The sequence below is a fragment of the Kwoniella pini genome, chromosome 3, assembly GCF_000512605.2.
Source record: "Kwoniella pini CBS 10737 chromosome 3, complete sequence".
Classification (NCBI taxonomy): domain Eukaryota; kingdom Fungi; phylum Basidiomycota; class Tremellomycetes; order Tremellales; family Cryptococcaceae; genus Kwoniella; species Kwoniella pini.
Window position 1 is genome coordinate 736,905 of NC_091718.1, and position 27,583 is coordinate 764,487.

At 38.1% G+C, this 27,583-nt stretch overlaps 11 protein-coding genes across 11 annotated transcripts; 7 read left to right on the forward strand and 4 right to left on the reverse strand.

Annotated features, from left to right (window-relative positions):
• Positions 1-156: 156 nt before the first annotated feature.
• On the reverse strand, positions 157-1,940 carry I206_102476 (uncharacterized protein; the record flags this gene model as incomplete). Its single annotated transcript, XM_019154587.1, has 5 exons — positions 157-565; positions 651-939; positions 1,005-1,326; positions 1,399-1,828; positions 1,882-1,940. 5 exons carry the CDS (start codon positions 1,938-1,940, stop codon positions 157-159), a joined length of 1,509 nt encoding a protein of 502 aa, XP_019011990.1.
• A 375-nt stretch (positions 1,941-2,315) lies between these two features.
• Positions 2,316-7,041, forward strand: I206_102477 (uncharacterized protein; the record flags this gene model as incomplete). The annotated part of the gene is made up of 6 exons (XM_019154588.1): positions 2,316-2,799; positions 2,867-3,276; positions 3,340-3,570; positions 3,635-3,748; positions 3,808-5,904; positions 5,968-7,041. The coding sequence occupies 6 exons, from the start codon at positions 2,316-2,318 to the stop codon at positions 7,039-7,041; spliced, it is 4,410 nt and encodes a 1,469-aa protein (XP_019011991.1).
• A 285-nt stretch (positions 7,042-7,326) lies between these two features.
• Positions 7,327-11,442, reverse strand: I206_102478 (uncharacterized protein; the record flags this gene model as incomplete). The annotated part of the gene is made up of 16 exons (XM_019154589.1): positions 7,327-7,393; positions 7,473-7,529; positions 7,614-7,955; positions 8,021-8,123; positions 8,195-8,290; positions 8,359-8,566; positions 8,628-8,769; positions 8,839-8,909; positions 8,983-9,311; positions 9,370-9,778; positions 9,837-10,249; positions 10,309-10,389; positions 10,449-10,791; positions 10,859-11,082; positions 11,144-11,317; positions 11,373-11,442. The coding sequence occupies 16 exons, from the start codon at positions 11,440-11,442 to the stop codon at positions 7,327-7,329; spliced, it is 3,129 nt and encodes a 1,042-aa protein (XP_019011992.1).
• A 1,129-nt stretch (positions 11,443-12,571) lies between these two features.
• Positions 12,572-13,617, forward strand: I206_102479 (uncharacterized protein; the record flags this gene model as incomplete). The annotated part of the gene is made up of 6 exons (XM_019154590.1): positions 12,572-12,701; positions 12,759-12,778; positions 12,866-13,021; positions 13,085-13,247; positions 13,368-13,441; positions 13,519-13,617. The coding sequence occupies 6 exons, from the start codon at positions 12,572-12,574 to the stop codon at positions 13,615-13,617; spliced, it is 642 nt and encodes a 213-aa protein (XP_019011993.1).
• A 318-nt stretch (positions 13,618-13,935) lies between these two features.
• Positions 13,936-16,112, reverse strand: I206_102480 (uncharacterized protein; the record flags this gene model as incomplete). Its single annotated transcript, XM_019154591.1, has 6 exons — positions 13,936-14,241; positions 14,309-14,319; positions 14,389-14,441; positions 14,505-14,607; positions 14,673-15,680; positions 15,755-16,112. 6 exons carry the CDS (start codon positions 16,110-16,112, stop codon positions 13,936-13,938), a joined length of 1,839 nt encoding a protein of 612 aa, XP_019011994.1.
• Positions 16,113-16,760: 648 nt separating this feature from the next.
• I206_102481 (phosphoserine transaminase) lies at positions 16,761-18,172 on the forward strand (the record flags this gene model as incomplete). Its single annotated transcript, XM_019154592.1, has 3 exons — positions 16,761-16,932; positions 17,000-17,971; positions 18,090-18,172. 3 exons carry the CDS (start codon positions 16,761-16,763, stop codon positions 18,170-18,172), a joined length of 1,227 nt encoding a protein of 408 aa, XP_019011995.1.
• Positions 18,173-18,552: 380 nt separating this feature from the next.
• I206_102482 (uncharacterized protein) lies at positions 18,553-20,684 on the reverse strand (the record flags this gene model as incomplete). The annotated part of the gene is made up of 6 exons (XM_019154593.1): positions 18,553-18,855; positions 18,921-19,119; positions 19,205-19,509; positions 19,590-19,969; positions 20,040-20,156; positions 20,231-20,684. The coding sequence occupies 6 exons, from the start codon at positions 20,682-20,684 to the stop codon at positions 18,553-18,555; spliced, it is 1,758 nt and encodes a 585-aa protein (XP_019011996.1).
• Positions 20,685-21,333: 649 nt separating this feature from the next.
• On the forward strand, positions 21,334-22,467 carry I206_102483 (uncharacterized protein; the record flags this gene model as incomplete). Its single annotated transcript, XM_019154594.1, has 6 exons — positions 21,334-21,373; positions 21,438-21,600; positions 21,694-21,919; positions 22,017-22,178; positions 22,250-22,356; positions 22,431-22,467. The coding sequence occupies 6 exons, from the start codon at positions 21,334-21,336 to the stop codon at positions 22,465-22,467; spliced, it is 735 nt and encodes a 244-aa protein (XP_019011997.1).
• A 950-nt stretch (positions 22,468-23,417) lies between these two features.
• Positions 23,418-24,211, forward strand: I206_102484 (uncharacterized protein; the record flags this gene model as incomplete). Its single annotated transcript, XM_019154595.1, has 4 exons — positions 23,418-23,524; positions 23,644-23,830; positions 23,912-24,073; positions 24,116-24,211. 4 exons carry the CDS (start codon positions 23,418-23,420, stop codon positions 24,209-24,211), a joined length of 552 nt encoding a protein of 183 aa, XP_019011998.1.
• A 609-nt stretch (positions 24,212-24,820) lies between these two features.
• I206_102485 (uncharacterized protein) lies at positions 24,821-25,977 on the forward strand (the record flags this gene model as incomplete). Its single annotated transcript, XM_019154596.1, has 5 exons — positions 24,821-25,028; positions 25,139-25,298; positions 25,362-25,563; positions 25,636-25,794; positions 25,852-25,977. The coding sequence occupies 5 exons, from the start codon at positions 24,821-24,823 to the stop codon at positions 25,975-25,977; spliced, it is 855 nt and encodes a 284-aa protein (XP_019011999.1).
• Positions 25,978-26,385: 408 nt separating this feature from the next.
• I206_102486 (uncharacterized protein) lies at positions 26,386-27,434 on the forward strand (the record flags this gene model as incomplete). The annotated part of the gene is made up of 2 exons (XM_019154597.1): positions 26,386-26,616; positions 26,742-27,434. 2 exons carry the CDS (start codon positions 26,386-26,388, stop codon positions 27,432-27,434), a joined length of 924 nt encoding a protein of 307 aa, XP_019012000.1.
• Between the last annotated feature and the right edge of the window lie 149 nt (positions 27,435-27,583).

Here is a 27,583-nt window from a genome sequence, read left to right on the forward strand (position 1 = left end):
TTTCCTTTTCCATTTACATTGTAATTTCTTTATATTACGTCTTTCTTTCTTCCGTTCATGAATTCATTTATGAATCTATTCTTCCTTCCTCATTCATCATCTATCGAAATATTATTTCATTGAAAAAATAACATTATTTTTCTTTTTTCTAAATTTTTAATGAAGAATTTGATTTTCCCATAATTCTTCATGTGAAATAACAGGTTTAAATTCAACATTTGTATGAGCATGTATATTACCATGTGAAGGAATTCCTTCAATTCTATGAAAAGCATTTAAATTTTTATGTGCAGTAATTTGAAAAACACTTGCACTACCTTGTCTTGATGCAATAACAGAATAAGCTAAAAAATAAACCCAAATTCTATACCATCTTTCACCATATTTTTCTAAAACTTTTTCTTTATTTGAAATCCAATTTAAATACCATCTATGAATTGTTGCAGAATAATGTACACCTAAAACATCAACTGATTTAATTTCAAAATTTGCAGATTCTAATTGTTTTATGACCCATCCTAAAGGTAATGAAGCATCTGCACCAGGGAAAACGTATTTATTCATACTATATTATAAAAGAAAAAAATCATCATTTACAAATTTCCCATCCTAAGTTTTTTTTTTGATTTTGATAAAAAAAAAAAACTCACAATAAACCCCAATTAAGATCTTCAAATTGCCAACAAGTTCTAATTCCAGCAACTTGGAATACTAATAATCCATCATCATCTAATAAATCGTAAACTTCTTTTAAAAAAGTACCATATCTTTTTATACCAACATGTTCAGCCATTTCTAAACATGAAATTTTATTGAAATAACCTTTTGATTTTGGAATATCTCGATAATCCATACAAAGAATTCTACCTTTATCTTCTGATACACCGTTTTCACGAAGTCGTTTATTACCAAATTCAGTTTGATTTCTGGCCAAAGTGACTATATTGAACAATCAAATTCCCGTCAGCAACTTGACTATTTAATGATTAAACCACTTTACTTACCTCCAGTAACATCAGCACCGTAATTTTTACCAGCAAAAGTAGCCAAAGTTCCCCAACCACAACCAATATCCAACATTTTATCAGTAGGTTTCAAATCTAATTTTTCACAAACCATTTTTAATTTATTATCTTGTAATTCTTCTAAAGTTTCCATTTTATTTATATCTGAAATAACACCTGAAGTGTAAATCATTCTTGGACCAAGGAACCAAGAATAGAAATCATCTCCTCGATCATAATGATCTCTAACTTGTTCTTCATCTTGTGATTGAGAATGAATAATTACATCTGGAATAAGGTTAAAAAAGACATATCGGAATAACTTTTGAATTGTATACCAAGATTAACTAAAATCCATTTATTGAAGCTGAAAAAAAAATTTAATATTACTTACTTCTGGAGTAAATTCAAAAGAAGCCCAATCATGTCTCCATTCCATAATTTCAAGTACATCACCATTAAAATCGGCTTTACCAGCAAAATAAGCATCGTGAAAAACTTGCATTGGAATTTTTTTTGTTTCATTATATTTTTTTAAACTTTCATCTTTTAATGTAATATAATTTGATAAAGGTTTACCAGGAAATTTAGCTTTTTCATTTATTCTAGAACCAAATTTAGATTTAATTGTCCAATATCCAACTGCAATTGGTACACCTAATAGCACAAATAAAAACCAATAAAGGTACCATGATTTACCAAATGGTAAGATTTTTTGAATGATCCAAGGACCAACAAAGACAGCTATGGCTAATTCATAATTTGAAAAAGCTGCTGAACCTTCAGCTGGGAAAGGTGCATTTGCTATAGCTGGATAATTGGTTCTACATTAATCATATTAGCTCGAACTTCACTAAACCAAGTGCAACAGACTTACGTTCTGAAGCCTTGAGCGACTGTCTCACCGCCGTTAGCGGTGCTTTTCTCCTCAGCCATTCTTGTATATTTCCTATTGCTGAAGAAGATAATAAGAGGAATGGGTGCGACGTTAAAGAGTTGACTGATTTTTAGAGGATCTTGCTGTCGTAGCTCGTCGACCCTCCGACACGTCCGTTGTCTCACGCGCCGTATGAAGCACACGTAATTAACTAGTTTCGCCACATCATTACTATGCCACGTGAATAGATAGATCACGACGTCATCACTTTGTTGATTTCACGGTTGATTAGGACAATATCAAATGTAAACAATAACATTACGGGTAATTGGGTGGCATTGCTATTCTGATATTGCTTTTTGCCTCTATTCATTGTATCACCAACAGGCAAATCCCACCGATCCCCTTCTTCTTGCGTGCTTCGTTCTCGCGAGATGGGGTCCAGGAAGTCTTCACTGCCCGCTTCTGCCGTGGCAGGACCATCCCGGATACCTTACAACTCAACGACTGGATCATCTTGGAATCTAGTCGTGGACAATGAGGATCATCTTGCATCTCCAAATCTTATCGGTCTAAAGTCACCATCAACGAGGAACAGGTCTGTATCTTTTCAACCTCCGGACCTTACATCGACACCGAGGTCGTCGAGGCATAATAGACGGACATCAGGCGGATCTCATTACTCAATACGGCTGAGTCCGCCAATACGAACACCGAAATCTAAAGCTGTTGTACGCAAGTCGCTCACGAGAGAAAACGCTTTGGGAATGAACATCAACAATAGAGCGGATATTCTGGCAGATGTAGCTGGAGATTGCCTTGTGACACTTGTCAAAGCCGCTTTAAGGGCACCCGATTCATATCGAAGGCGAAGTTCTGTCAATGATGAAGCCAAGAAAGCCTGGGATGGTCTTTTTGGTAAGTGCATTCAACCACACTGCACTTGTACACCAAGTAAATTTAGGACTTATGTTGTAGATATCAGGTATAAGGCAGTCTTACTTCTTTCCTCCATATTCACCACCATTCCCTTCTTTTGCCGATACTTTACGATCTTTGCATTCACATATTCAATCCGACCTCGACGCTCCAGCCTTGGCTAGAGCCATCGACCTGTCCAACCTTGCAACCTTCGTATGGACTATCTCGAGACCTGATGAAGCTGGTGATCAATTCCATTTAGACCTGAATGAAGACGAACTTCCTCGTCGCAGAAGTACTCGGAATAAGGGAAGAAGCGAAGAGATGGAGATTGATATGGAGATCCTTCAGAGGGTAAAGAAGAGGAATTCACTATTATTCATGGCTTGGAAGAAGTTTTGGTTCATCGTTGTCCCTCAAGAGAAGAGAACAAGTGAAATTGCCTTGAGATTATGGTTGGATTTTGCTACTCAAGTACGCATTTTTGTCCTTTCCGTGATCTTCTTACTTGAAGGTATGGCTGAGTTATTTGCTTAGATTGCATTGATATATCAACAATCCCGCGTGGAAGATCATGCCGAACCATCACCACTTTTATCATTACCTCAACCCACGGCGGCGTTACTAGCAGAGCTTTTCTCACCATCTGCAGTAGGTAGATTCGGTCAATGGAGTATATTGGAAGATTTCGATAGTCAAGACTACAGTCAGGAGAAAAATGAGTTGGAAGAGAGATGGGGGATTCTGGCTAAAAGAAGGACTGAAGAGGTGCTTTCGGCTTTTCAACTTCTTGGGTATATTGAGAACAGTACTGATCAATTTACCTGGGTAGCTCGGCAGTCTCGGCGAAGAGGAACTGCGACGAAGATACGATTATGATCGTTTCAAAACGGAAATGATAGCTTATGTTCAGCATGAAGTACTTGCAAGTCCGGCGAACACTCTGGTGGGTTACGTTATATCATGCTTGACGGAAATCTAATTCTTATCTATTTTTTGCTACAGCTTACTCCGCGTCGGCGAACCCTGCTCGCCAACGATTACCGTGATCAATATCCATTCCGTCTGGGCATCGAAGACGCATCCTCGTCTGATTCGGACCTTGACGATACATTTTTGGCTCGTCGTGCGCAAGATAGCGGGATCGAAGAAGAAGAAGACGATGAAGCAGACGTCAGTGCGAAAAGCGAAGAAACCCCACACGAGAAACCCATAGATTTCGACATTTTAGCTTTAGCGGCGGCCGAATTTGAGGATGAGGATGCAGATGGTGTAGACCAGGAATTTATGCATGTCCAAAAGGATGAGATGGCAGAAGTGGAAATGCAGGTTGCAGCCACCAACCCAGAGATACTCAGCTCGTCTGCTGAGGAAAGTGGATCTAGCCAAGAGGAAAGAATAGGTGTCAACGAGGATGAGGACGAAGACTGGGTAGTCAAGGACGCTGTTCCCACAACAGATACATCTCAGATCAAATTCCGCTCGAAGGATTCAGCAGAACATCCTTCCAAGGGACCCCGATTCGACTGGACGGCAAGACAAGCAGATGCGATCCAAGTTGAATGGGACAGTCAATCCTTGCATGAAAATGGGTTACGTTCACCTGATCCAGGGACGGGAGCCACACGATCTACGGTTGGAATCAGTGGTGAAGAAGCAGAGACCCAGACAAGAAATACTACTCCTTTACCTTTTAACCCCAACATCCATTCATCGGTGTATGGCCGCCTGATTGAGACCGATCCCACAGCTGTTCCTCCTCATATACGAGCCCAGCCATTTGTCTTCCCTCCACCACCGTTTCCCCCGACCAATGGGCGTAGCAAACCCATACCAGGTCTCCCGCTCATGGAGCAGCTTACCCCGAATGAACAGGAAAAGTCAGAGGAAGAAGAGCAAGAGCTAGTAGAAGGTACAGATACTCAGAATCCCGCTCCATCTCAACGTCCTCCGGTTGACTTACTGAATGATGTGTTGGAAGACGATGAAGACGAATTTGCAGATCTACTACCTTCCGAAGCACAGCTCGCACCACAATCTGGGGACGATCGTCTCAAGAAAGCCCATGGTACCACACTACGCAACGGTGATCTTGAATATCTGGCATCCGAGCCCCCTCATGATGACGGAGCAGGCCAAATTAGTGTGCAGACATCCCAAAATCACTACATGTCCTCGAGACCACGAAAGAGCTATGAAGCTCATTCATTTGTTGTACCCGATCAGGATGAAGACGATGAAGATCGTCAACTACTTAATCAAGCTTCATCACCTGATTTATCACATCGAGACTGGTCAGAACAACTCAACGTCAAGTCCGAGCTTACTCAAGACGTGCTGGGTCTGCACCGCTTCACCAATGGAGTACATCCTTCTTCATTCCGTCGACAGCGAGGATCCACTGTGCCGTACTTAGCAGACGACGAAGATCCATTCTTACATGATGAAGATGGAACTCCTTTACAAGCAGAAGATCTATATTTAGCACCCGTTGGTCAAACTTCTCCTCGCCGGTCACGAATTCACGGAAAGACAAACACATCTCTGAGTGGATATTGTAGATTGACAGGAAAAAGGAAATGGACAAAAGAAGAAGAATTACTCTTATATCGAACAGTCCAAAAGGTTCCTCTTGAAGAGGAATATCCCTTGAGAATAGTTTGGCAGTTGTATGGAGAATTCGGTAGAATGGGAAATCAGCTCAAATGGTATAATACTCAACATATGAAAGATAAGTTGAGGACAACTGTGAAAAGGCGTCAAAATGAAGGTAGGAAAGTAGAAGGACGTGTTAGAGCTTGGGCTGCAAGAGGAACAAGGGAAAGAGAAGAATGGGAAGAAGAATGGGAGGAATATAAGAGATTCAAGGGCGAACCGGAAACTTCTCCTTCTGCAGATGATCATGAAGATGGAAGTCAAGAACTGAATGTCGGAATGCAGAATGTCGAAGAAGATGATGATACCGCGAGTCGACAAGAGAACGGTGACGATGCCGATGAAGAAGGAAATGAGATCAGGAGTTCCGAGGTTCCTGTTCGCGCCGAAGCGTCTGCTCCCGCTGATGTAGGAGTGGACGACGACGATTTTCCTGAACCTACCAGCGTATGTTCATGTTATTTTTCTGATTGCTAGGTTTTAACATTCGCTAAAAAGTGCTTGAGACAGCTTACAAGTCAACCTCAATCAAATCCTAAGGACCGTCTTGACGCATTTTCCGACGACGACTTTCCTGAGCCTTCCGAAATTCTTCAGACCACATCACATACCTCTCAATCCGCACATCGTCAATCTTCGAGTCCGGCTCGGATAACCCGAAAGAACAAACGAGACTTTTCAGCTACGACTGAGCACTCCCCGACCGATGTGATCAAAATCATCAAGAAGAAAGCTAGAATAGCCTCACCTCAAACTACTGTAAACACACCTGCTTCTCCGACTTCACCTCCTGCTCAGAAATCACCTGCACGACCTAGAGGTCGTCCCAAGCAGACTACCACATACCGCAGCAGGCCTCCCGTGAACAAAGTGATTCAGAGAGCAGCTAGGAAAGTCACAGCCGACGCACTAGAAGCTAAGGCACAGGCGCTCAGCTCATCTTCATCTAAAGCATCTATCCAAAGAGCAAGAAAGGCGGCTACGTGGCAGACGGCTAGAAAGAGCACGAACAATTCGATAGATTCTGTTCCCACGCAAAGAGCTAGGAAGACGACATCGAACGTCGTTCCTATCATTGCGAGAGCAAGAAAAAGCACCCAAGCACAAAGAGCTCGAAAAACCACGGGCCAATTTACTGTCCTCGTACCTCCCACTCAAGATGAAGACGAAGACGATGATGTTTGTGGCAGTAACGCTGAAAGCGATTCGACCAATGTTGCCCAATCGAATAACCTAACCGTGGATGCTTCAGGTAAATCCGCTTACAAGAACGATACAACAAATCCTGTCCAATTGAAAGATTCAGTCGAGAATATTCAGGCAAAACCATCTTCTGATGGTGTTGAAGCGGATGACCATTTTCCAATACCTGAGGATGTCGAAAATGATCGAGAAAATTCCGGTGGAAAAGATCACATCTCGTATTATTTGGATGGCTCACAAATCGACATCAATGCGAAGCAAGTAGAAGAAGAGGACAGGAAAAGCAAAGAGGAGCGAGAACGGAGAAAATTGATAGCTGAGAAAGTTAAAGGTAGAAATCTCAAATCTAATAATCGAACAAAGTCAAATTTGAGAATTTGATAGTTTATCTATCCTGTAATTTGTGAGATAGATAAGCGATTATATGATATCCATCATTGCATGTTGTATATTGTAATTTGTATTTTGGTAGAAAGCCTATATCTCACTCAGGTCGTTCGAAATCATGAAAATCAATTTGTGACAAATTAGTATTTTGCGAACACTTGAATTGTTCATGAAAGGTACACATTGACAAACAAATGATGATACAATTTCATATGATATTGGTATGATAGTGCTTGGTATATATATATAAAATTTTGATTGGATTGAAATTATATCAAACTATCCTCTTAATCTAGCTAATTTTGTACTGAATGAATCTTTACAATGTAAATGAGTAACTTCGCCTCTTTAATTGTTTATAAAGAAGACATCATCGTTAGCTATGCATTAATTTATCGATTTCCGTCCTTATTGATATATCTCACCTTGGTGCATGTACAGCTATAGCTGAATTACCAAGTCTTTTATGACATTGAGGACATCTATAATAATAAATAATAATAATAAATCAAATTAATTTTTCATTTCGATTGAATTTACTTTCTAGAATGCAAAAAAAAGCTTACATTCTTTGATCAGTAATTCTAATTCTTTTATTTTCTAATCCAAGTAAAATTCTATCTAATTCTTCTTTTCTACTTTTAATTAAATTTTTAAATAATTTATTTTCATTTTGTTTTTTAAATGTATCTCTAATTGTACTTAATAAAAATTTATCAACTTGTTGAATTGTTATTAAAGGAGGTAGTAAATCTAAAACTTGTTTAGGTTCTAACGAATTCGAATATTTTGATAAAAGTGTTAAAGAAGGTGAAAGTAATGGTTCTTTTCCTGAAATTGGTCTTAAGTATATACGTAAAAGTAATAGGAAAATCTCATCATTTGAAGGATAATTTCGAACGCAATACCTATAAAGTAAATCATTCAATCAGTTTGTCTTTTGGCTGTTTGTTGGGTAATGATATATTCTTACAATTCTGCTGCTTGATAATCTTCCAAATTATAGACATATATACGTAAAGCTTCTTCATGTTTACCCATCCTTCCCAGCAAAATAGCACGAGCTTCAGGCATCTCTGAATATCCAAATATCCAACTTTCGATAAGCAATTTCATCCACTTCTTAAAGGGGTTGGGAACAGCTCACCTTCAGCAGCAAGTTTGCTTATCAATCTGAAAGGTCTATATGTCGTTGAACTTTGCAAGAATTCCAAAAATATCTCATAATTTGCTTCTCGTATGTCTAAGTACAGACCGTATCAGCTGCGATTCTCAACCCGGTCACTTCAATTGAAGCAATGGTCCACTTACCTGCGTCCCCCTTCTTACCTTGTTCACCTTTGACTCGCGCATGATAAAGCTCCGCAAGTTTATCATGAAAATCCGGACCTTCTTCGCCAACAGTATGTATAATATGTTCTAAATATCCTATACATGCTTCTTGGTTTGTCTTATCGAGGAATCGCATTACTTCACTACGAGGCAGAGACTCGACTTCAGGTTCATCTGCCGTGAAGATCTATTCAATGAAGAATGCATCAGCTCGATCGCTTTCCGAAAAAGGAGAACAGGCAGCTAACTTGTAATCCCATCTTTGGGTCCTCCTCAAAAATCCATTTCGACGATTCCAGAATCAGATCTAATTGGGAAGGACCGAGTTTCTGAAGATATCGAATAGTGGGAGGATATCTATCCAGCTTATCTTCTTCATCTTTCGCCAATCTGATGATAAAAATTTAGCTCATGCGTAATTTCACTTGGGTCCCACGAAGTGCGGAAAGCACGACTTACTCATGCAGCATCTTCAGAGCTTTGCCGTGCATCTTTTTACCCTGATACAGATCGATCAAATCGCCAAATTTCTGACCCAACCTCGACAATCAGCCCACGAAACCATACAATTGTATGGACGTTTCAAAAGGGGTGATGACTGACCTTCTGAGCTTTTAGCAATTCTTCGACTTCCTCAACATCACACCAATTCTCAATTCTACATAAACTACCCACCAAGACAGGTCTAGCAACAAGATAAACTTTTATCAGACCAGTATATATCACTTGAGCTATTCTAAGTAATTGCTCAGGTGTCAATTCGGAGAATGGGGTTGATGGTAGATTATGTTGAGTTTCCGCAGAAAGGGATGATAATGGCGGATAGTCAGCTTCTATCGGCAAAGGATTCGTGGCCATTGCTCCAGCGAGCTTCTGTCTTCTGTCAGATAAGAAATACATCAAAGCTTCCAGTGCTGCTCTTGGTGGTACAGCTATATGGTTGCTATCAATTAGCCAAAGATACATTCCAGTGGAATCGAGTAAACTTACCATCTTCCTCTTTCATTATGGGCACTTTTTCTTGATCAGCATTTTTATCGATACTCTTCCCACTCCTTATACTAGCATTATCACCCAACTCTCTCAACCCATTTACGCTCCCTTTTTTAGTCAGTCCTCCTAATCCAGCAACAGATTTGAGTATCCCCTTAGCTGTTGAGTCTTCTCTTTCCACAGTAGTTTCAGGCTGTAATTTAGCTTCAGGCACAGCACCGAAAAGATCCATCCATTGATCTTTCGGTACATGTAATTTTCCTGAGATGATCTCTGCCGGGTAGAGCGATAAAACCAAGGCTGGGTTGACGTTGAATATCAGAAAAGCCTCCATGGCAGATTGATATTCCCCTTTGGCCATTTGAGTGACAGCTTGCAAGGTCTTCAGATGTGGTAAGCGACGAGACTAATAAGTACAAATTGTTAGCAATTCCCAAATGTGTTTAATTAAAATAGCAGCTCACGGGCGAAAGGCCAACCTCCCCGACTGCTTCTACCAGACCTATTGCATCAGATACTCTACCTTCTTTCACTAACTGATCGACCTCTTCTCCTATGTCGCCCGACTGTAGAGTCCATATAGAGCTTCCTTCAGCTTGAGACAAGTGCCTATCCGTTGGCGTTGATACAATCAACATCTTTGTTGACGGGTTCATGACTTCTGCTGGAATGAGGGAAGGGGAAGCCTTGAAAGTGTTTATCATATGACTAACTGCTTGACCGCCCGTCGGAGGTTCCGGTAGTTTGAACGCTTGACGAAGTGTCAGAGTAGGTGCAAGATGTATTTGAACGGTCGGAACGGGTATAGTCTGAGAGGACGAGGTCGAGGACGAAGGTAGAACGGGAACGACGGAATATATGTGAGGATTGGAAAATGCTATTGGTACAACGCGTGAGTCGAGATGCTGTCCATTATATTTTAACAGGATTGCCTACCTAGAGCATCGGGAGGACCGGGCCATTGTAAAGATTCTGTTCTGGTGTAATTGCCTTCGCTAGATAAGAATGCGCCCGTATCTTTAACAAGAGTCAATCAGCATGAGCGGGATCGCTGTGGTAGAGACTGATTTGCTCACCATCTCTCGCCAACAAAACCTCTCCGCCAACAGTGCTGGTTCCAAGAGGAGCGGCAGATTTTGCGCCTAGTCCCACATAACCTCCTAATCCAGTCAAAGCTCCCATTCCCATGGTTATACCGGTACTTCCGCCTTCTTCGGCTATCAAGCTCGCCGAACTAGAAGGGGGAGGTGGAAATGTGGTTGTGTCTGAAACGTTGAGACGATTCGCAGAGGACGAAGGGTTGATATGTAACAAAACGGAAGTTTGAGGTGTGAATAATAGATGTACGGTTTCTGGTATACCTGTTGAGGGTGGGGAAGGAAATATTATCGTTCTTGGAGAATGAGGGAGATTCAGTTCCTATTAGACCCGTCGAGGGTTAGCTCAGAGCGGTTCTTACATTCTAGGTCGATCTGGATTGACATACCCAGCCTTCCTTGAGTCCCCCTTTTCCCGCACCATAAACTACCACTTTCTTCCGACATCCCACCACGAGCAGTTCTTTTGAGCTAATCCCGGTCGAAGATTCACCTTTCTTGCCCTGTGTTGAGTACTTTGTATGGGCGAAGCAGTGCGCCGACCTAGCTTGATTTAATACTATCGAGCCCTTCTTAGTCAATTCCGGAAGAGAATAAAGAGTGACTACCGTATCTGTAAGTAGAATCTCAGCTTTACCGGTCCGTCCAACAATGTCAAAGGAATTCAGACCGACCAGAAAGTATTATAATCTGATTTGATTCTCCCAATATACCTATTTGGTCCATCTGCCTCTTCCCGAGTGTATGTGTCTTCAAGAGTTCGACTCGAGGTAAATTATCATCTTTTGAGATGTTATACGAATATATCTGCAAAGTACCATTCAACAAGCCGACATACAAACGATCATCTGAAACATCAAGAGTCAGCATGCCGCGTGAGAGGTAGGTCCAACTCAGCCTCACCGTATTGGTGAATAGCCGTTATCTTCGCCTTGATGGAGGGTAACAAGGGATGTATCGAGAAGCCTCCCATCTTAGTCGTTCCAAGGTGTAAACTGCTTCTCAAGGATGAAAAGCAAGAAAAGGAGAGAATATGAAGCAATGTTGATAAACTCAAGTCGATGATATGACGTTACCAAAGAATGTCACAACGCGAACGTTTAATTCCGGGGCAACATTATCCTCAAATGTGACCTGGTTGTGAAACACTTAAATCATTCTTCATTACCTATCATAAGCTTTACTTTAAACTCGAAACGCAAAACTCGTACAAACAAAAAATAGTGCTTCAGAACGCCATTACTAGACCTCAACGTGATTGGTCGTAGAAATCCCAACCAACAAGACTAGAGACAGTATCGCTTTATTAACGGTTCATCTGTTCTCCGCAGTAAGTCTTCTGGTATCTAGTCAAGAAGAGCTGAACTAACGTAGCATGATCAGCTATATATCCATCCCACTAGCTACATTATTTGAAGACATGATATCCGACACTACACTTACCAATCTCTCAAATGGTCTAGGAATAGCAGCTATGGCGATGATAGTGTTTTATCATTTCGTCTCGGTCAACGGGAAAAGGATGGAACGGTAATTTTTTCACACCACTAAACTTCAACATCGCTAGAGCGAGAAGCAGAGTGATGCAAGAGGAGCAAGAATTTGGGAGCGGATATCCAGAGATGACCGGAAAATATACTCGAGAAAGCAGTTATAAAGGGCAGTGAGAACCGAACAAAGGGAATTCAGACCATAAGTTGTATACCATGCATAGACGATCCTGCATCTCTGGCTTCATCCTGCTTCTATGCTTCATTCCCCTCTCCAACGTCCAGGTGCTTGCTACGATAATCGTTTGATGAGCGCTCGTATATGCGATAAATTACAAGCTACGCACGAGCAAAACGCGGTTAAATGACGTGTCAACAACGAACAATGACAACTTACCCGGTCAGAGCGATACGAATTGTATCATTTTCAGTCCGACTTTCTCTTTCGCTTCACTTGATATTCATCGTTGCTTTCATCATATGTCTGTCCTCGTAATTGCCAAACGAATCCTCAGCCCAAGTATCAGACAAATACTTTTCGAATCGACATCTCATACAACACATTACCAACCCTTTCAAAGTTGCAAAATATCGAATGCCTCGGTACTCAGGATGACTACTTCCCCAAATGACATACCGACTTTAGCTGATCTGTACAATTCCAACGAGATTTCGAAAGCCAATGACGACTCAAAATATAATTATGATGAAGCATTGAATAAAAGGATTAGCATATGGCGAGGTAAATTTTTGATCTTCTCTGATCAGAGGTTTCAAAGCTCATGAATGCTGAACATAGGTGACATTACTAAACTCGAGGTATGTTACATAAATCGACATCTTCAGTATGCTACAAAATACATAATCCTGCTTTTTAGCTAATCATACAAACTGAAAAATTTATAGGCAGATGTAATAGTTAATGCAGCTAATTCTTCTTTACTTGGTGGAGGTGGAGTTGATGGAGCAATACATAGAGCAGCAGGATCAAATTTACTTGAAGAATGTAAAACTCTTGGAGGAGCTAAAACAGGTGAAACTAAACTTACAAAAGCTTATAAAGTATGTTTCAATATTACATTTTAATATGAACTTCATTACTTATAATTTGTAAAAAAAAAATAGTTACCTTCTAAATTTATTGCTCATACTGTTGGACCTATTTATTCTTCATCTAAAAAAGAGGAATGTGAATTAAATTTAAAATCATGTTATTCAACTTCATTAGAACTATGTAAAAATAATGGAGGAGGTTCAATTGGATTTTCAAGTATTTCAACCGGAGTTTGTGAGTTTAAATTTATCTTAAAAATCATTGATATCGATCTCTTCCATTTATTTCGAAATCTAATTTTGAGTATTTACTTCATTCTAAAACATAAAAATTAATATAATTTTTTCGATACAGACGGTTATCCAATACAAGATGCTACTGAAATTGCAATTGAAACTACTAGAACAATTTTAGAGAAAGACGAAACTGTGAGTTTGAATGAATGCTTATTACAGTATTCTCTGGAAAGTTATCATAGAAGCTAATTCACTCAAAACAACAACAGATTACTCGAGTTATATACGTTGTCTTTTCACAAAGAGATGAAGATGTTTACAAATCAATTATACCTAAATACTTTCCTCCTTCATCTCTTTCCTCTTAAAGCGAAGAAACATCAAAACGTTCAAATCGTCTTAATGTCTGTACTATACTTTTTGAATCCCAAACCATAATTTTGAATATTCGAATGAAATGTATCTATATTAATCAATTGTATTATGTAAATAAATGAAAATAGTAAATGAATTGAGGAAATAGTAATGCATTCAATTGTGCATGTATACTAGGATTGATAAACTAGATAGGAATTGAATTGACAGTATATAAGAAATACAAATAGCAATATTGAATATGATAAATAAAAAAGAGATTAAACAAAAATTATACAACTATAATAACTTCTGAAATATTCTTACAGACTTCAACCAATTGATCTATCAATATCATTTTCCAAAAAATCACTAGCTTTTAATCCTTCTCTCCATAATTCCATTACGATCCAGATAACCTCCAAAATCAACTTTAAAATACTCATCAAGAGATTTCTAATCATGAAACCAATATTGTATGGTATTAAATACATTAATTGATCAATATAAGCTGATAGGCCTGCTTTATGATTAACTCTAACATATTTATCTTCTATTGCTCTTCTTACACTTGCGAATAATAAAGCATCATCGACTGCGTAAAGTCTTTTCAAAAGGTTGATCTGACGTGTTACGGCCTAACACATCAAAATAAATCAGTGAGCTAAAAGTTGATGCGCGATTTGGACCACTTCGTCGACTCACGATATGTCGAACTAATCCCAAGTAGCCAAATCGGAGTCAGCATACTTCAAGAGGTCTTGTACACTTGAAACAAAACTTACCGGATTTGCTATCCGTCTGTCCAAGTTTCGAGAAGGGAGTACTGGAATTTACCCTAATACAAACAGGATATAAATCAGAGGTCATACCATAATTGATCGTTCCTTGATTTGCTCACTTGTTTAAAGCGTCTCTAAGAAGAGACGTTGTGCAATCATTACTATCTTCACTTTCCTCTCGGACACGTATACCAGCCGTTTGTGTTTTGGGAGCCATTGGACCTGGTTGAATCGCCTCAGATGAGTCCATACTTTGCTTTATTCATTTTAACTCGAGATCAACTTACCAACGAGAACTTCACAAACCTCCACTCCGATTCGAGACAAATCCCAACGTATCGTCTTCATCATTTCCTTCTGTATCTCATGAGCAAATCTTGTTGCCTTCGAACCTTTGGTTCCTGTTCCAAAATACTCATTTACCGCTTCTTGTACATTTTCGTCTTGATCATACTTTGCAAGATTAACGATATTTCCATCTCCACTCCCATTTATAAAGATAATTCTACCGTTGACCATCTTCGATATGTTTGATACACTCAACAAATCGCTCAGTTCTTTGATGATTGCCAATGGATCCAAGATATTTGATCGGTAAAGTGAAGATAGCGTTGATTCCTCGGATAATATCAAAGATGAGGGGGCTAATTCCAATTCACTCGATGCATTTTTTCGCTTGCCCTTTCCTTTGAGACTTGAAGTACGGTCGTTGTTGTGCAGTAGGACTCGGCTTGTATCGTTGGGTAAAATTATAGAAGCGGAAGGTGCTGATGAACTTCTTTGCATTGCTGAAGAGGGATCAACCGAAATCTTGAGATGATTAGAATCATCCCCTTCTCCACTTCTTGATCTTTTCATTCGTTCAAAACCTAAATCATTGCTATACTTTCCAATGGAATAGGGTTTGGTTTTAATTGGTCGATTAATACATATGATCGAAGTAAGGATTAACTTATTCTCCTTACAATAAGCTCTAACAGTTTCTCCAGCATGTTTAAATCTTCCACCATGCACTACTTGGTCATTTAATCTGATATTTTCAGGTCGTTTGAGATCACCTCTTGTAGCTGAAGTGAGATCATCTGATATACCTTCAGGATCGATAATCACAGGCACGACTCCACCACAATGACCGGGATATCTTGCTCTTAATCTTTTTTGCATTCCAGACCATGTTAAGAGTAGATTAGTCAATGCTGAAGAAGTAGGAGGGGATGATGGAGATGGTAGTGGAATAAGAGGAAACACAGTGTATCCAATCTTAGCTAGAGCGAGAGTTAAACTTTGACCTGTAGCTGGCATTGGAGGTGTATCAGCAAGCCTCGATTACTGATTGTCGACATTTTCAAATTTGTGACATCCCACTTACCCTCATTCGCACCTAAAACTACAATCCCACGTCCTTTTCCACTTTCATGTACTTTAGTCCTGGTTTGATCGTATCTGATGTACCTCTCTAAGCCCCATAAGGAGAGCCAAAATCTCCATAAATAATTAACGAATGATAATGAATTTTCAATAGTGAGTGAAATCAGAGCGCACAAATCTCGTATGATAGCTATTAACGCTGTTGAAGGGATGGTAACGTCAACTGTGTTGGGCGGAACAGATACCATTTTGTCAGATTGATATATTGAAGGTAATTGATCGGAAGTCCAAGTTGAAGCTACAGCATTCAAGCTTGGTAAAGCGTAATAAAAGTGAATGAGACGTTGGAGGAAATGCATAGTGCTAGTTTCTGTTACTTCGTAGACTAATAAGTCAGATAATGATTGAATTAGATGTTTTCAATGAGGATCACATCGTTTAACAAAACGGATCAAAGATTAAGCTTACCGCGAATTCAATTGGAACTTGTTTTGAGATCCACTTTCACATTGTCAATACATTGTTTTCAACGCTTTCAGTGTGTTATATATCTGTCACATTCACATTGATATACACGGATACACGAGAGGATCCCACACATTTGATAGCTTATCATAGCCTGATCTTGATGTGAAGCTGGGATTATCAATATTGTTTATATCGTCATTCTAACTAATCTTAATCTTTTATTTGAGTTGATATTTGGTAATCTAGGCCCCAAGGGGTGGTTTTTTAATAGGGAGATACAGCTCAAATAACCTTAAATCGTTATTATTGATGATTTCACTTTCCCACGATATGCACCCACTTCACCAAATGACTCGAGTAAAAAATAAACCGATGGCGAGATTAGTGAATGATTTTTCCGAATTTCATCAAGCGCGTATTCGGGATCTACAAAAATCCCAAAATCCAAAAGTCGATAAATCGAGTAATGACTCCGCTAATTCTAATCTTATCTTTAACATTCCTTTTGTCTAATCAAAACCTGTTCAAGTAGCAACACAATGCCAACTCGAGATCAAGTACATAATTTCGCCGCGGGACCTTCACCACTTCCCAGTAATGTCCTGGAAGAAGCGGCGCAAGGTTTATTAAATTACCAAGATACAGGAATGGGTATTTGTGAACTTTCGCATCGTGGAAAAGAGTTCAAAGCTGTGATCGAAGGTGCAGAGGGTAAGTCGAATCTCAATAATAAGTAAATAGGATTTTACAATATTAATATACCCGTGATAATATTTAGCCGATTTGCGTAAATTGCTTTCGATTCCAGACAACTATTCAATTCTTTTCACTCAAGGAGGAGGTACTGGACAATTTTCAGCTGTTGTACTTAATTTATTAGCTGCTCATAGATTAAAGAATCCAGTAAAAGCAGAAGAATTTAAACCTCCTATTTTAGATTACGTTTTAACTGGATCATGGTCTTCTAAAGCATATGCTGAAGCTCAAAGATTATCATTACCTCCTTTTCCAAATTGTCCTGCATTTGCTGAACCAAGAATTGCAGCAAGTATGAAATCTGAAAAATGGACAAGATTACCTAAAAAATCTGAATATAATTTTAATAAAGAAGCAGCTTTTATTTATTATTGTGAAAATGAAACTATAAATGGAATTGAATTTCCACATAATTCAATTTCTAGTTCATTTCCTTTTGAAAATGTACCAGAAGGTGTAGAAATTATTGCAGATTATTCATCAAGTTTTATTTCAAGACCAATTTTAAATTTAGAAAAACATGCAATAATTTATGCAGGTGCACAAAAAAATTTAGGTCCTTCAGGTGTAACTGTTTTAATTATTAGAAATGATTTATTAATTGATACAACAGAAGCATCAAAATTAGGTTGTATACCACATACTCCTATAACATATGAATATAAAATTTTATCAGATAATAAATCTTTATATAATACTCCACCAACTTTTCCAATTTACGTTAGTGCTTTAGTACTTAAACATCTTTTAAATAATAAAGGTGGATTAAAAGGAATAGAAAATATAAATAAACAAAAAGCTGAATTATTATATTCAACATTAGAATCTGCTGAAAAGAAAAATAAAGTTAAATTAGTTGTAAGAGATGAAAATGCTAGAAGTTGGATGAATGTTACATTTACAATTGAAGGAAGTCCAGAAGAGGAAAAGAAATTCTTAGATGGTGCTGAGAAAAGAGGATTCAAGCAATTAAAGGGACATAGAAGCGTTGGAGGTGAGTGAAGTTCATCATGGTCATTCCATCTGTGATTAGGTCGTTTGAAGATGAGGGGCATATGATTGTGTGTGTACGGACTACCGAGTGATGTAGCTAAATTTATTTCTTTTCGCAGGTATTCGAGCCTCAATCTACAACGCCGTGACACTCGAATCGGTCAAATTGTTATGTGACTACATCAACGAATTCTGCGCATAGAGTAATATCATAGATCAATTCATACATGCACATATGCAGGGGAACAACCAGTTCGTCGTACATTGATATACGCCTTTCGAAAATGTGTGCAAAACATATTTTGTTTCGTATTCATGAACATGTGCGCGAGTATTTTCATAAAGATCATATCATGAAAGTCCAAACCAAATACTTCGTCTCGGTCTTCGTAATAAACGCTTTGAGTTGGGTTGAAGGTTGGCCCTGATTCGCTATTGAGATTGACTCGTCACCTGTTTTTCAATAAGATTGACCCGTTGACCTTTTGAAACGCTTAGTAAGTTGTCCTTACATCCCTTGCGGCAGAAGGTAATACCAACTTGATTTTTGATTTCCACTTTTTTCTTGAAGATGGAAAATTATTATTCTACACTGAAATCCCAAACTTTCACACATAACCCATGTGCATTAATAGCTTGTTCAGGAGGTAAAATTTTATTACCTTCATAATCCTCATGACCACCAGCTTCAGCTTCACCTAAAGCCCAATAAACAATATAAATACGTTTTGAATCCATTTGAAGACAAGAACATTGTACCATTCCTTTTTGAATTATATCTAATAATTTAATTAATTTTATATTCATTCTAGGATTTTGGGAAATTCCAATATTGTATGGTGGTTTAGGTAAAGATTCTGTGTGAAGAAGAAAAACACTTGAACTCTAAAATTCATATTGGGTTTGTTAACAAAAAGTATTCAACTTTTTCAATTAAGTTTTTAACTTACACTTGTAATTACGACGTTTTCACCGTAAGTTGATAATTGTAACAAACATTCTCTTAATACTATAGCTAGTGAATTTGCATTTACAGCTTTATCTCTTTCTTCAGGATTTTGTATTGAAAAAATTTCATGATAATTTCGTAAAGCATATATTGTTCCTGATCTAGTAATAGCAAATAAATCATTCGAGGTGTAATGTATTCTATCATAAAACAAGGATTTCCATTAGTTTGTAATACGAGAAACATAAGGAGGAGACCGAATAATAGACAATGATTACTACTCACGCTGAAAATTTCCTTCCCGCTATTCTTCCTTGTCCCGAAGCCATCATTACAGCGTCAAAACCAAGATCATCAATCCATTTACCTTGGATTTCTATCTCGCCTACAAGAATATCATCTTTCGCTTTAGGCTTTATTTTTTTCGTAACTTTGGAAGTATCATAGCATGTATAAATGGCTGAGGCTGCATCGAAAGGAGCTGTGAATAAAGGAGGGAAAGTAAGGAGTTTACGTTTTGTATTTCTTGAGTAAACATTTACTGAGAATTGTTGGCATATATACAGGTAATTATCGTCAAATTCGATGTACTGACCGTGAATTTGTTAGCTCATATGCAAAATCGGGCAAGCAATGATTTTCACTTCAGTTCACAATAATCGACACATACATTCGGTGGACCCCTATCTTCAGGTTCATAGATGAAATTCTCCATTTCCTGATCACTCTCACTTTGTAGATCATATATATAAGCTTCTTCAGTGCTGCTAGTCCCAAAAACCAATCTCTCTTCGGGAGTATATTGTCTATCTATCCTAGCTCGAAAGGCAAAACATTCTGTACGCGGAGTGAGGGATTTGTAGTATGTCAAATGACCTCTTGGAGGTATCTCATTGGATATAGTTGGTACAGGTACATAGCGTTTTCCGTTGGTGAATGAATAGCCTTTGTTGTGGGTGATTGATTGGTTTGAAGGTGGTAATTTAGAACGCCGCTCAGTGGAGAGACGGGATAAGGCGGAAGGTGTAATATGAACTTCGAATGATCTGTCTGCTTCACTGATCGATCAGCTCTACAGTCCAGAACATATACTGTAAAAACAGTTGTCGGTTATACTCACCATTATTCGAATTGAAAATAGCATAACCTTTGACAAATTCTAAATGAGCATAACCACCTACTTCTTTATACTCAAAAAGAGGTTCAGAAGTTTCGAAATCAGAAACTGAAACCCCAACTACCAAAATGAGAATGTCAGGATATGGCAAGATTTGGACAAGAGAATCTTTGATGCAGGTTGCGAATACTTACTGAGTCTCGTAGTCGATATGATGGTTCCCTCTTCTTCATCAATTTTGATTCTCCAAGCGGTATTTGTTCTTGGATAAATCCATTTCCCTTTCGCTCTTCCCCTTTTCCAATTATTCTGCATAATCACCTGTTCTTTGACCACATTTTTCCAGTGCAATGTATCAGATGTGATTGGTTTCGACTGATCCTGTCTAGGATTCAACCAAGCAGAAGATTTAGCTGTATTTTTATCTATCTTCTCCAATTTAGACAATTGTGGAGGTTCGAGTCCTATACTATATGCTAAAGGTTTATACAACGTAGTTGGCGAAGATGAGATCAATTCATTCCATGATTTTGATACTGAGTAACAGGTTTGAAGGGATTCTAAAGGTAGCTGGGAGAGGATTTGGAGAAATAATGAAGGCCCGAGAGTTGATAAGGGGTCGCAAGCTGGATGTATGGAAGGTGACATGGTTGCGTGATGTAGTGGGGTTGTCGAGACAAAATCGATCCGCGAGTGGTTTATACATACAGAGCTTCTCAGTTTCTGACAATGTGAGAATTGTCCTCGAGCTTATGTACGGATATGGTCCACCTATCTGAAGCTACATCGTAATTAACTCATAAGACATAAATGGACGATCTGAAGAAGTCTTACTTGGTTATATCGGCAACCGACATCAGAGTTAACCGGATGTCGCCGACTTCCCTTCGAAGATAGATAAGAATGGAATGTGGCAGCTCGTTAATGGAAGATGTAGCGAAGAATTAAGAAAGGGCATCAACGGTCAGAGCGTGTGTACCTCGTCTGTGTGTTTTGCATCAACAAGATCGTTTTCATGCACGGGGCGTCTAAAAGCCCTTGGAGGCCTGTACCTCTCAATTCTTGCTGTGTAAAGGACCTTTTAATTGATCATGACGTCAACTAACACATTCATTGACGGTGAATGACATTCCTTTCAATGTTTTCAACTCCCGAAGTTGAGTCATTACAGCTTGAATTACCGTTCCTTCATCACTAAGTCTTTAACTTGGGTCATCTTGGCTTAGAATCATCGTTCCCATCAATCACCCATTTTGGCCAATAATCATCCACATAGTCGAATCACATATTCTATAACATGTTAGCTCGCGCAGCTTTCCCAGCCTTCTTTTTGTCCTGTAAGCCGTGTATATAACCCAGCCAAAATAAAGTCAACTAATGTCACTTAATATGATACTATAGTGGGAGGATTCATCTTGCTCCTCCTGGTAACCCTATCTGTTCCTATAATCAAGACAATCTACCTCTTACAAGTTCGTATCAAACAAGGTAACAGTATTGGAAGCACATCACTTGGAGCAAATGCTGGTGTATTCGGATTATGTTATCAAGGTGGTCAAGCAAGGTCAGTACATCACATTTAATTATTTACTGTTCTTACCGTCAAGGTATACCCATCATATCAACTAGTCCTGATGTTATGTGAACTCATGCACAGCATTTTGGGTTTCGAATACTCCTCAAATGCAGGATGTACAGATCCACACGTAGGCTATACATTTGATGAGAACTTATTAGGCTTGAGTAACAGCGGACTTTCGAAAGCAGTCATCAAGGGTGTGGCGGGAGCCTTGATCCTTAATGCTATTGCAGCTGGTTTAGCCGGATTAAGTCTTATTTGGAGTTTCTTCGCTTGGCTTTGCTCTAGCAGAGGATGGGAGATCGTAAGTTTCCAATACCCTCGTATAACTATGATGCCCCCCTATCACTCAGATTCGAGCCCTTATGGGGAGCTGATGCCGTTTTTCCCAATCATGCCAGTTCACCTTTGTGTCTTTGTTCTTCGCCGTCATCTCAGCATGGCTCGCTTGGGCTTTAGATCTCGCTTTGGCCCTAGTAGCACGTCACAGGATCGAAGATGCTTCTAATGATGTACTTGATGCGAGAATCGGTAATGGTGTATGGATCGCTCTGGGGGGTGCTGTAAGTTCATTCCTAAAACTTGAGTCTCACAAATGAAAAAACTTGAATGCGGCTAAGATCTGGCTTTTCAGGTTGCCCTTACTCTCGCTCTGTGCTTTGCTGGATGTGGGATGTTCGGAAGATTTGGCAATGAGCGAAACCCGACTCACAAACCTGTTAGCTACAGAAGACGACATTTGTGAGTGATCTCGAGCTTGTTAACCAAGGCATACTTGTAGAACAGCGGCTAATCCTCCAGGATATCGTATACAGCTGGCAACGAGATCAAACCGGTCGAGGCACCTATTAACCCTATTTGTAAGAATTCCTCTTGGTTGAGATTGTGCACCGCGGAATTTCCTATAATAATGCTATCTCAATCCTTCAATTTATATCTTCTCAGATTTAATGAAAGGTCAAAAGCGATGTATAGATTGTGAATAGATTGATTATGCCCATGTATGTCAGTATCATTTCCTTGTTGTTCTGAGTGACTCGAAGACTAGCCAACAATCTACCAGTCGACAAAGGTATCTTGTCTCTATCTATTTATTTTGGTCTTAACCTTCCAATCCCTTGAACATCAATAATTAAATCGTTGAATATCAATTCAAATAAAAATCCCAGATAACATTTCTCCTGAAGCTACGATACTGTATATGATGTGTTTTAGTTGTTTGCGTTGAGTGTCCGTGCGTGATGTATCATACGCAATAATAGGAGTAATACCAAAAGCAGGTACGGATCCATGCACAGCTTCGTTAGGTGACATTCGCCACCCAACAATCATCTTTCATCTAATGGACGATTCCTTCTTCGGCTTGATCGTATAAACAATATACATGAGATCCGACACTGCATACAACGAGGGAAAACCCCGAAAAACGCATTGCTCTCAACAATTCACTTTAACGTCCATTATTAGCTCCAACTTGAGCCCATCCCTCCCATTATAGTCTATCAATATATGCCAGAACTCCTCACCTAATTGCAAATGATGAGAACTACGGTATACTTTCAGAAGCATGTTAGATGGGAGTCTCAGATATGGCATTCTGTCTTTCCCCGTGAGTCGCCCTCAACTTTGTCATTGTTGTTCTATCAAAACTTGCGCTTGAATCGGTTTTACTGTATGTACTAATTGGCTTTAATAATCCCTATTGTGTAATAGTTTTGACTATTATCTTCATGGTGATATTTATTTTATCACCAGTCTCAGCTCCGGCATTGAGTCTTTATGAAATATCCGATAATCCTAAGATGAATATAACTTTTATAAACCGTAAAGGGGAAGAAGAAGTTACACAAAGAAATTTTCATATTAATTTAGGACCAGGAGGAGGATGTATGCAGTATCGGGACGAGAAGTGAGTGTTCGTTCGACTTTGAGCTGCAATAGCTTTTCTCCCGTTGAATCACAATTGATATCCTGCTGTCTTATGGCATGAGCAATCTCAGCTCATAATTGAAATTACCTTTTCTGTAGACCTATATGTCAAAGAGCATTCTTCTTCAAGCCTTCGATAGAATACCTACATTTACCTTCTAATCAAACATTAACGGAGAAATTCCCAAATTCTACCTTCGTATTGATAAATCACGTAACTCTGGGATTTATAGTCTTAAGTTTAATTTTCTTCTGGGTAGCACCTTTCGTACCTGGTTTTTACGATGTAAGTATAAATCAATTCATCATTTTTTCCATTCGAATCCTTCGCATATTTGTATGACTAATTGAGTTGAAATATTGGTAGCGCTCAGCATTTACAATGATGTTAGGATTTATATCTTGCCTCCTTCTTATGGTCATTGGAAATGCAAGTGCAACTTTAGATCTCAAACATCGATTGAAAGGAACAATACCTGAAATGAAAGTCAAGCTTGAAGATGGATACGGTTATATGTTTTTTCTACTTGTAAGTCTCCTCAGGCGGAACTTTGTTAATTGAATGTTCTAGCTCATGTCATCGATCTCGATGGTGGCTCCTGCTATAGTAGCTGATGGGATAAAGAGGGAGCCTCCTCCCCAAGAAACAGACGATAGTGTAGTATGACCGAAAGATCATAGGATAAAAGCTTGATTGAAAGAGTACAGAGTATTTTGAAGTAGTGTTATGTATAAATCAATTTTTCAGCTCGATTGAGATTATTGGATATGTAGCTTGATGGGAGATGTTAATATCAAGAACATATTGCTCTTTCTGCAAGTGGCATTCGGAGGTCGTTGACTGAATATTCTGATTTCATCAATTGAGCATAGCACTATTCGGGCTCTCGGACTGATGATGATGATCAAAAGTCATAATGCCTATAGCTCGTTAACTAAAGGACCTCTTGTCAATGAACGATCATACGGCCCTAGATCCAGGTGTATGAAATGATCTGACCGTTATCTTCTTCATGATGGCGAAGATCTGAGCTGCGGATGATCGTGTAAGCTTTGTTCGCTAATCTTATTTTCCTCATTGACCCTCACTTAAATTCCTAATTGATTGATGATCTTTCTAAAAGTTAATGAACCGATTTGAATATCCAGGTACGATCAAGAATTACAGTATCAATCATTTTGATGCGCACGACATCTTTGATCTGAGTCAGATAGCGCCTTCCTCATCAAGTGGGATGAAAACTCTTGATCATCTATACCATCTTGCAAGATCACAATGTCAAGTGTTGCTTTGTCTCTCGATGTGACAGTGAAAAAGGGAGTTCCAATTCGAACTTGTTCCCCTCTTCAGTCTTTTTATTGCAGTATGGCTAGATCCAAGGATACACCGACATCGCTTGAAAGGAATCATAGACGATCAGTGAAAAGAACGAGCAGTCAGAATCCAAGAAAGTTGATCGGAACAGGCATCTTGGTGCTCATACGTAAGTCCAGTGTCAGAAATTGGACAGATTCAGCGTATGAATTTGAAGTACGATGAGCTGACGATAGAATATACTTCAATCGAAATAAGCTGATTTGTGTTATTTATCAGTTATTACATTCTCTTTACAACTTCTTATCTCTTTATCAACAGGTGTCATAACCTCATTAAGTTTGGTACATGCAGAATCAAAAGGAGGTAGAGGTGATGGAATACCTAGAAAAATTTCAATAGGTGGTTCAGGTGGTTGTATGTGGTTTGGAAATATTTCGTGCGTATAATATTTTCACATTTTTCTTGACTAAAAGAGTAAAGAATACTAATTGAATAATAGAGGACCACCGACAAAATGTATAATTACTACACATTTTCGACCTGATCCAGAAATACTTGATTTGAATAAACATGATACAATCATTCAAGCAATGAGTTTTAGAATGGGTATATGGGAAATCACAAATTACATTTCTACCGCTTTAGTATTTTTAGGATTAATTATGTTTCTTATCACTATAAGATATCGTGAAATCTGGAAAGTAAGTGATAATTCTATTATCTCATCGTATATGTGATGTGACATTTGACGATATGATAAATTGAATGAATAGATCACAGCAGTTATTTTTTATTTCGTCACGTTCGTTTCTTGGGCTGCATTAATTGGTGAAATAGCATCCTTAATTATATTGAAAAAGAATGTTATTGTTGCTCGACCTAAGTTTCATTTACATCCTGGAGTAGTAATTTGGTTGATGATCATTTCGACAGTATGTCACAATTCGTTCGACTTTCAATAATCATTTGACAAGCTAATATCCAGGTAGGTACTTGCGAGTATTACCGGTTGTCTAGTAGTTTGGTTCCTCGAAGATAGAAATACACCTCGTCAAACGGAGGAAACCGAGATCGGAAATCCTGCTGGGGAAGGAAGAGGAGCACGGGAGGATTGAATAGAGAATTGGGAATGGTTAAAGGTCGACTCCATCGCAGCACACCAGTTTTGGAGAAGTATAGTCTGAAGACATTCGAGTGGTTTTATAGCTTTACAGTTATTACCGTGCAATATCACTTCGAGGTAACTTTTGTCGTCTCATGTATGCTATATTATGAGCGGGCTTTGCGTTGTTCACATTTATGAAACGTACTAAACGAAAGGGCTGCAAAGAGATTATACATCTTTACTCCATTATAATTCATACTCAAAAGCCATTATCTTATCGATCATTTCGATCAATTAACCTCCACTTTCGCGAATTAAATCAATAACCAATCAACCCACATCGAATTGTCCTTTTCCAAACTTCTAGATGTATTGACTTGGTTTCATCGAAACATCATAAGCTTAAAACAATCTCGAAATGTCACCTCCTCCACCTGAAATTCCACTTCCTCATCAGCTCGCTAAACAAAATGATGACTCAGATCCAACTCGTTCGAGATTCAATTTACCGAGTAAAGGACAATTTATTAAATTCTTAACTTTAACTCAAAATACATCTGCAATGGTATTTACTATTTTTCTAATACCACATTTAGCAAGTCCATTAGTTGCTTCTGTAGCAGGTTTAGAAGGAGCAGATAAAACTATGGTAAGTTTTTTTCATTCATCCATTCTCTATTCATCAAAAATTTCAATTCCATTACAAAAACGATTAAACCAAATTAAAAATTGAAACCAATTTTGGAAATACTAATATATTCTTTCGATACATAGATGATATCTCGTGATTTATATATTCCACTTGAACCAATAATAATATATATTCCAATTGGAATTCATATAACATCTTCAATTTTACGTCGTTTAATTATAATTTTTTATCCTAATCCAAATGAAATAAAAAATTGGAAAAAAATTAAAAATAAATTACCTAAACAAATTCATCAAATAATTGCATATCCTTTAATTATTTTAATAATAAATCATTATTTAACACATAGATTAATACCTTCTTTTAAAAAATTTCCAATCAATTCATTAAGTCCTTCTGAATTAAATTGGGAATTTATAGGATATAATTTAAATAATAATTTATTAAGTTGGTTAAATTATTTAATTTTAATAGGTTTTACAAGTTGGCATTCAATTATAGGAAGTATGAAAATTATTAGTTTTTTAAAAGGTTCTTCTCCTTTAGATAAATTTGAAAAACAATTAATTATAAAAGAAAATAATAATAATAATAATAATAAAAATGAAGAAGAAGAAATTATTGAAATTTCCACTAAATCAAATTCAAAAAATAGAAAAATACCTAAAAAAAGACAAGTTAGTTTAAATGCTCTTGTATTTGTTATTTTAGGTATAACTACAATAGGATTGTATAGAGTTAAAAAAGATACTGGAATAATTAGTCCTTTAATGAAAATTAGATATGATGCGATATTTCAATTTTATTGGAAATGAATATAGATCAAATAGAAGGTTGGATACATGTTTAGTGAAGATGAAACAAAATTAACATGGACAACTCTAGGAGGTCGAAATGTAATGACAAAGCTGTATTACTAAAATCAGTTCGATGGTTGTCACATGCACGCTAGAAATTTGTTGTA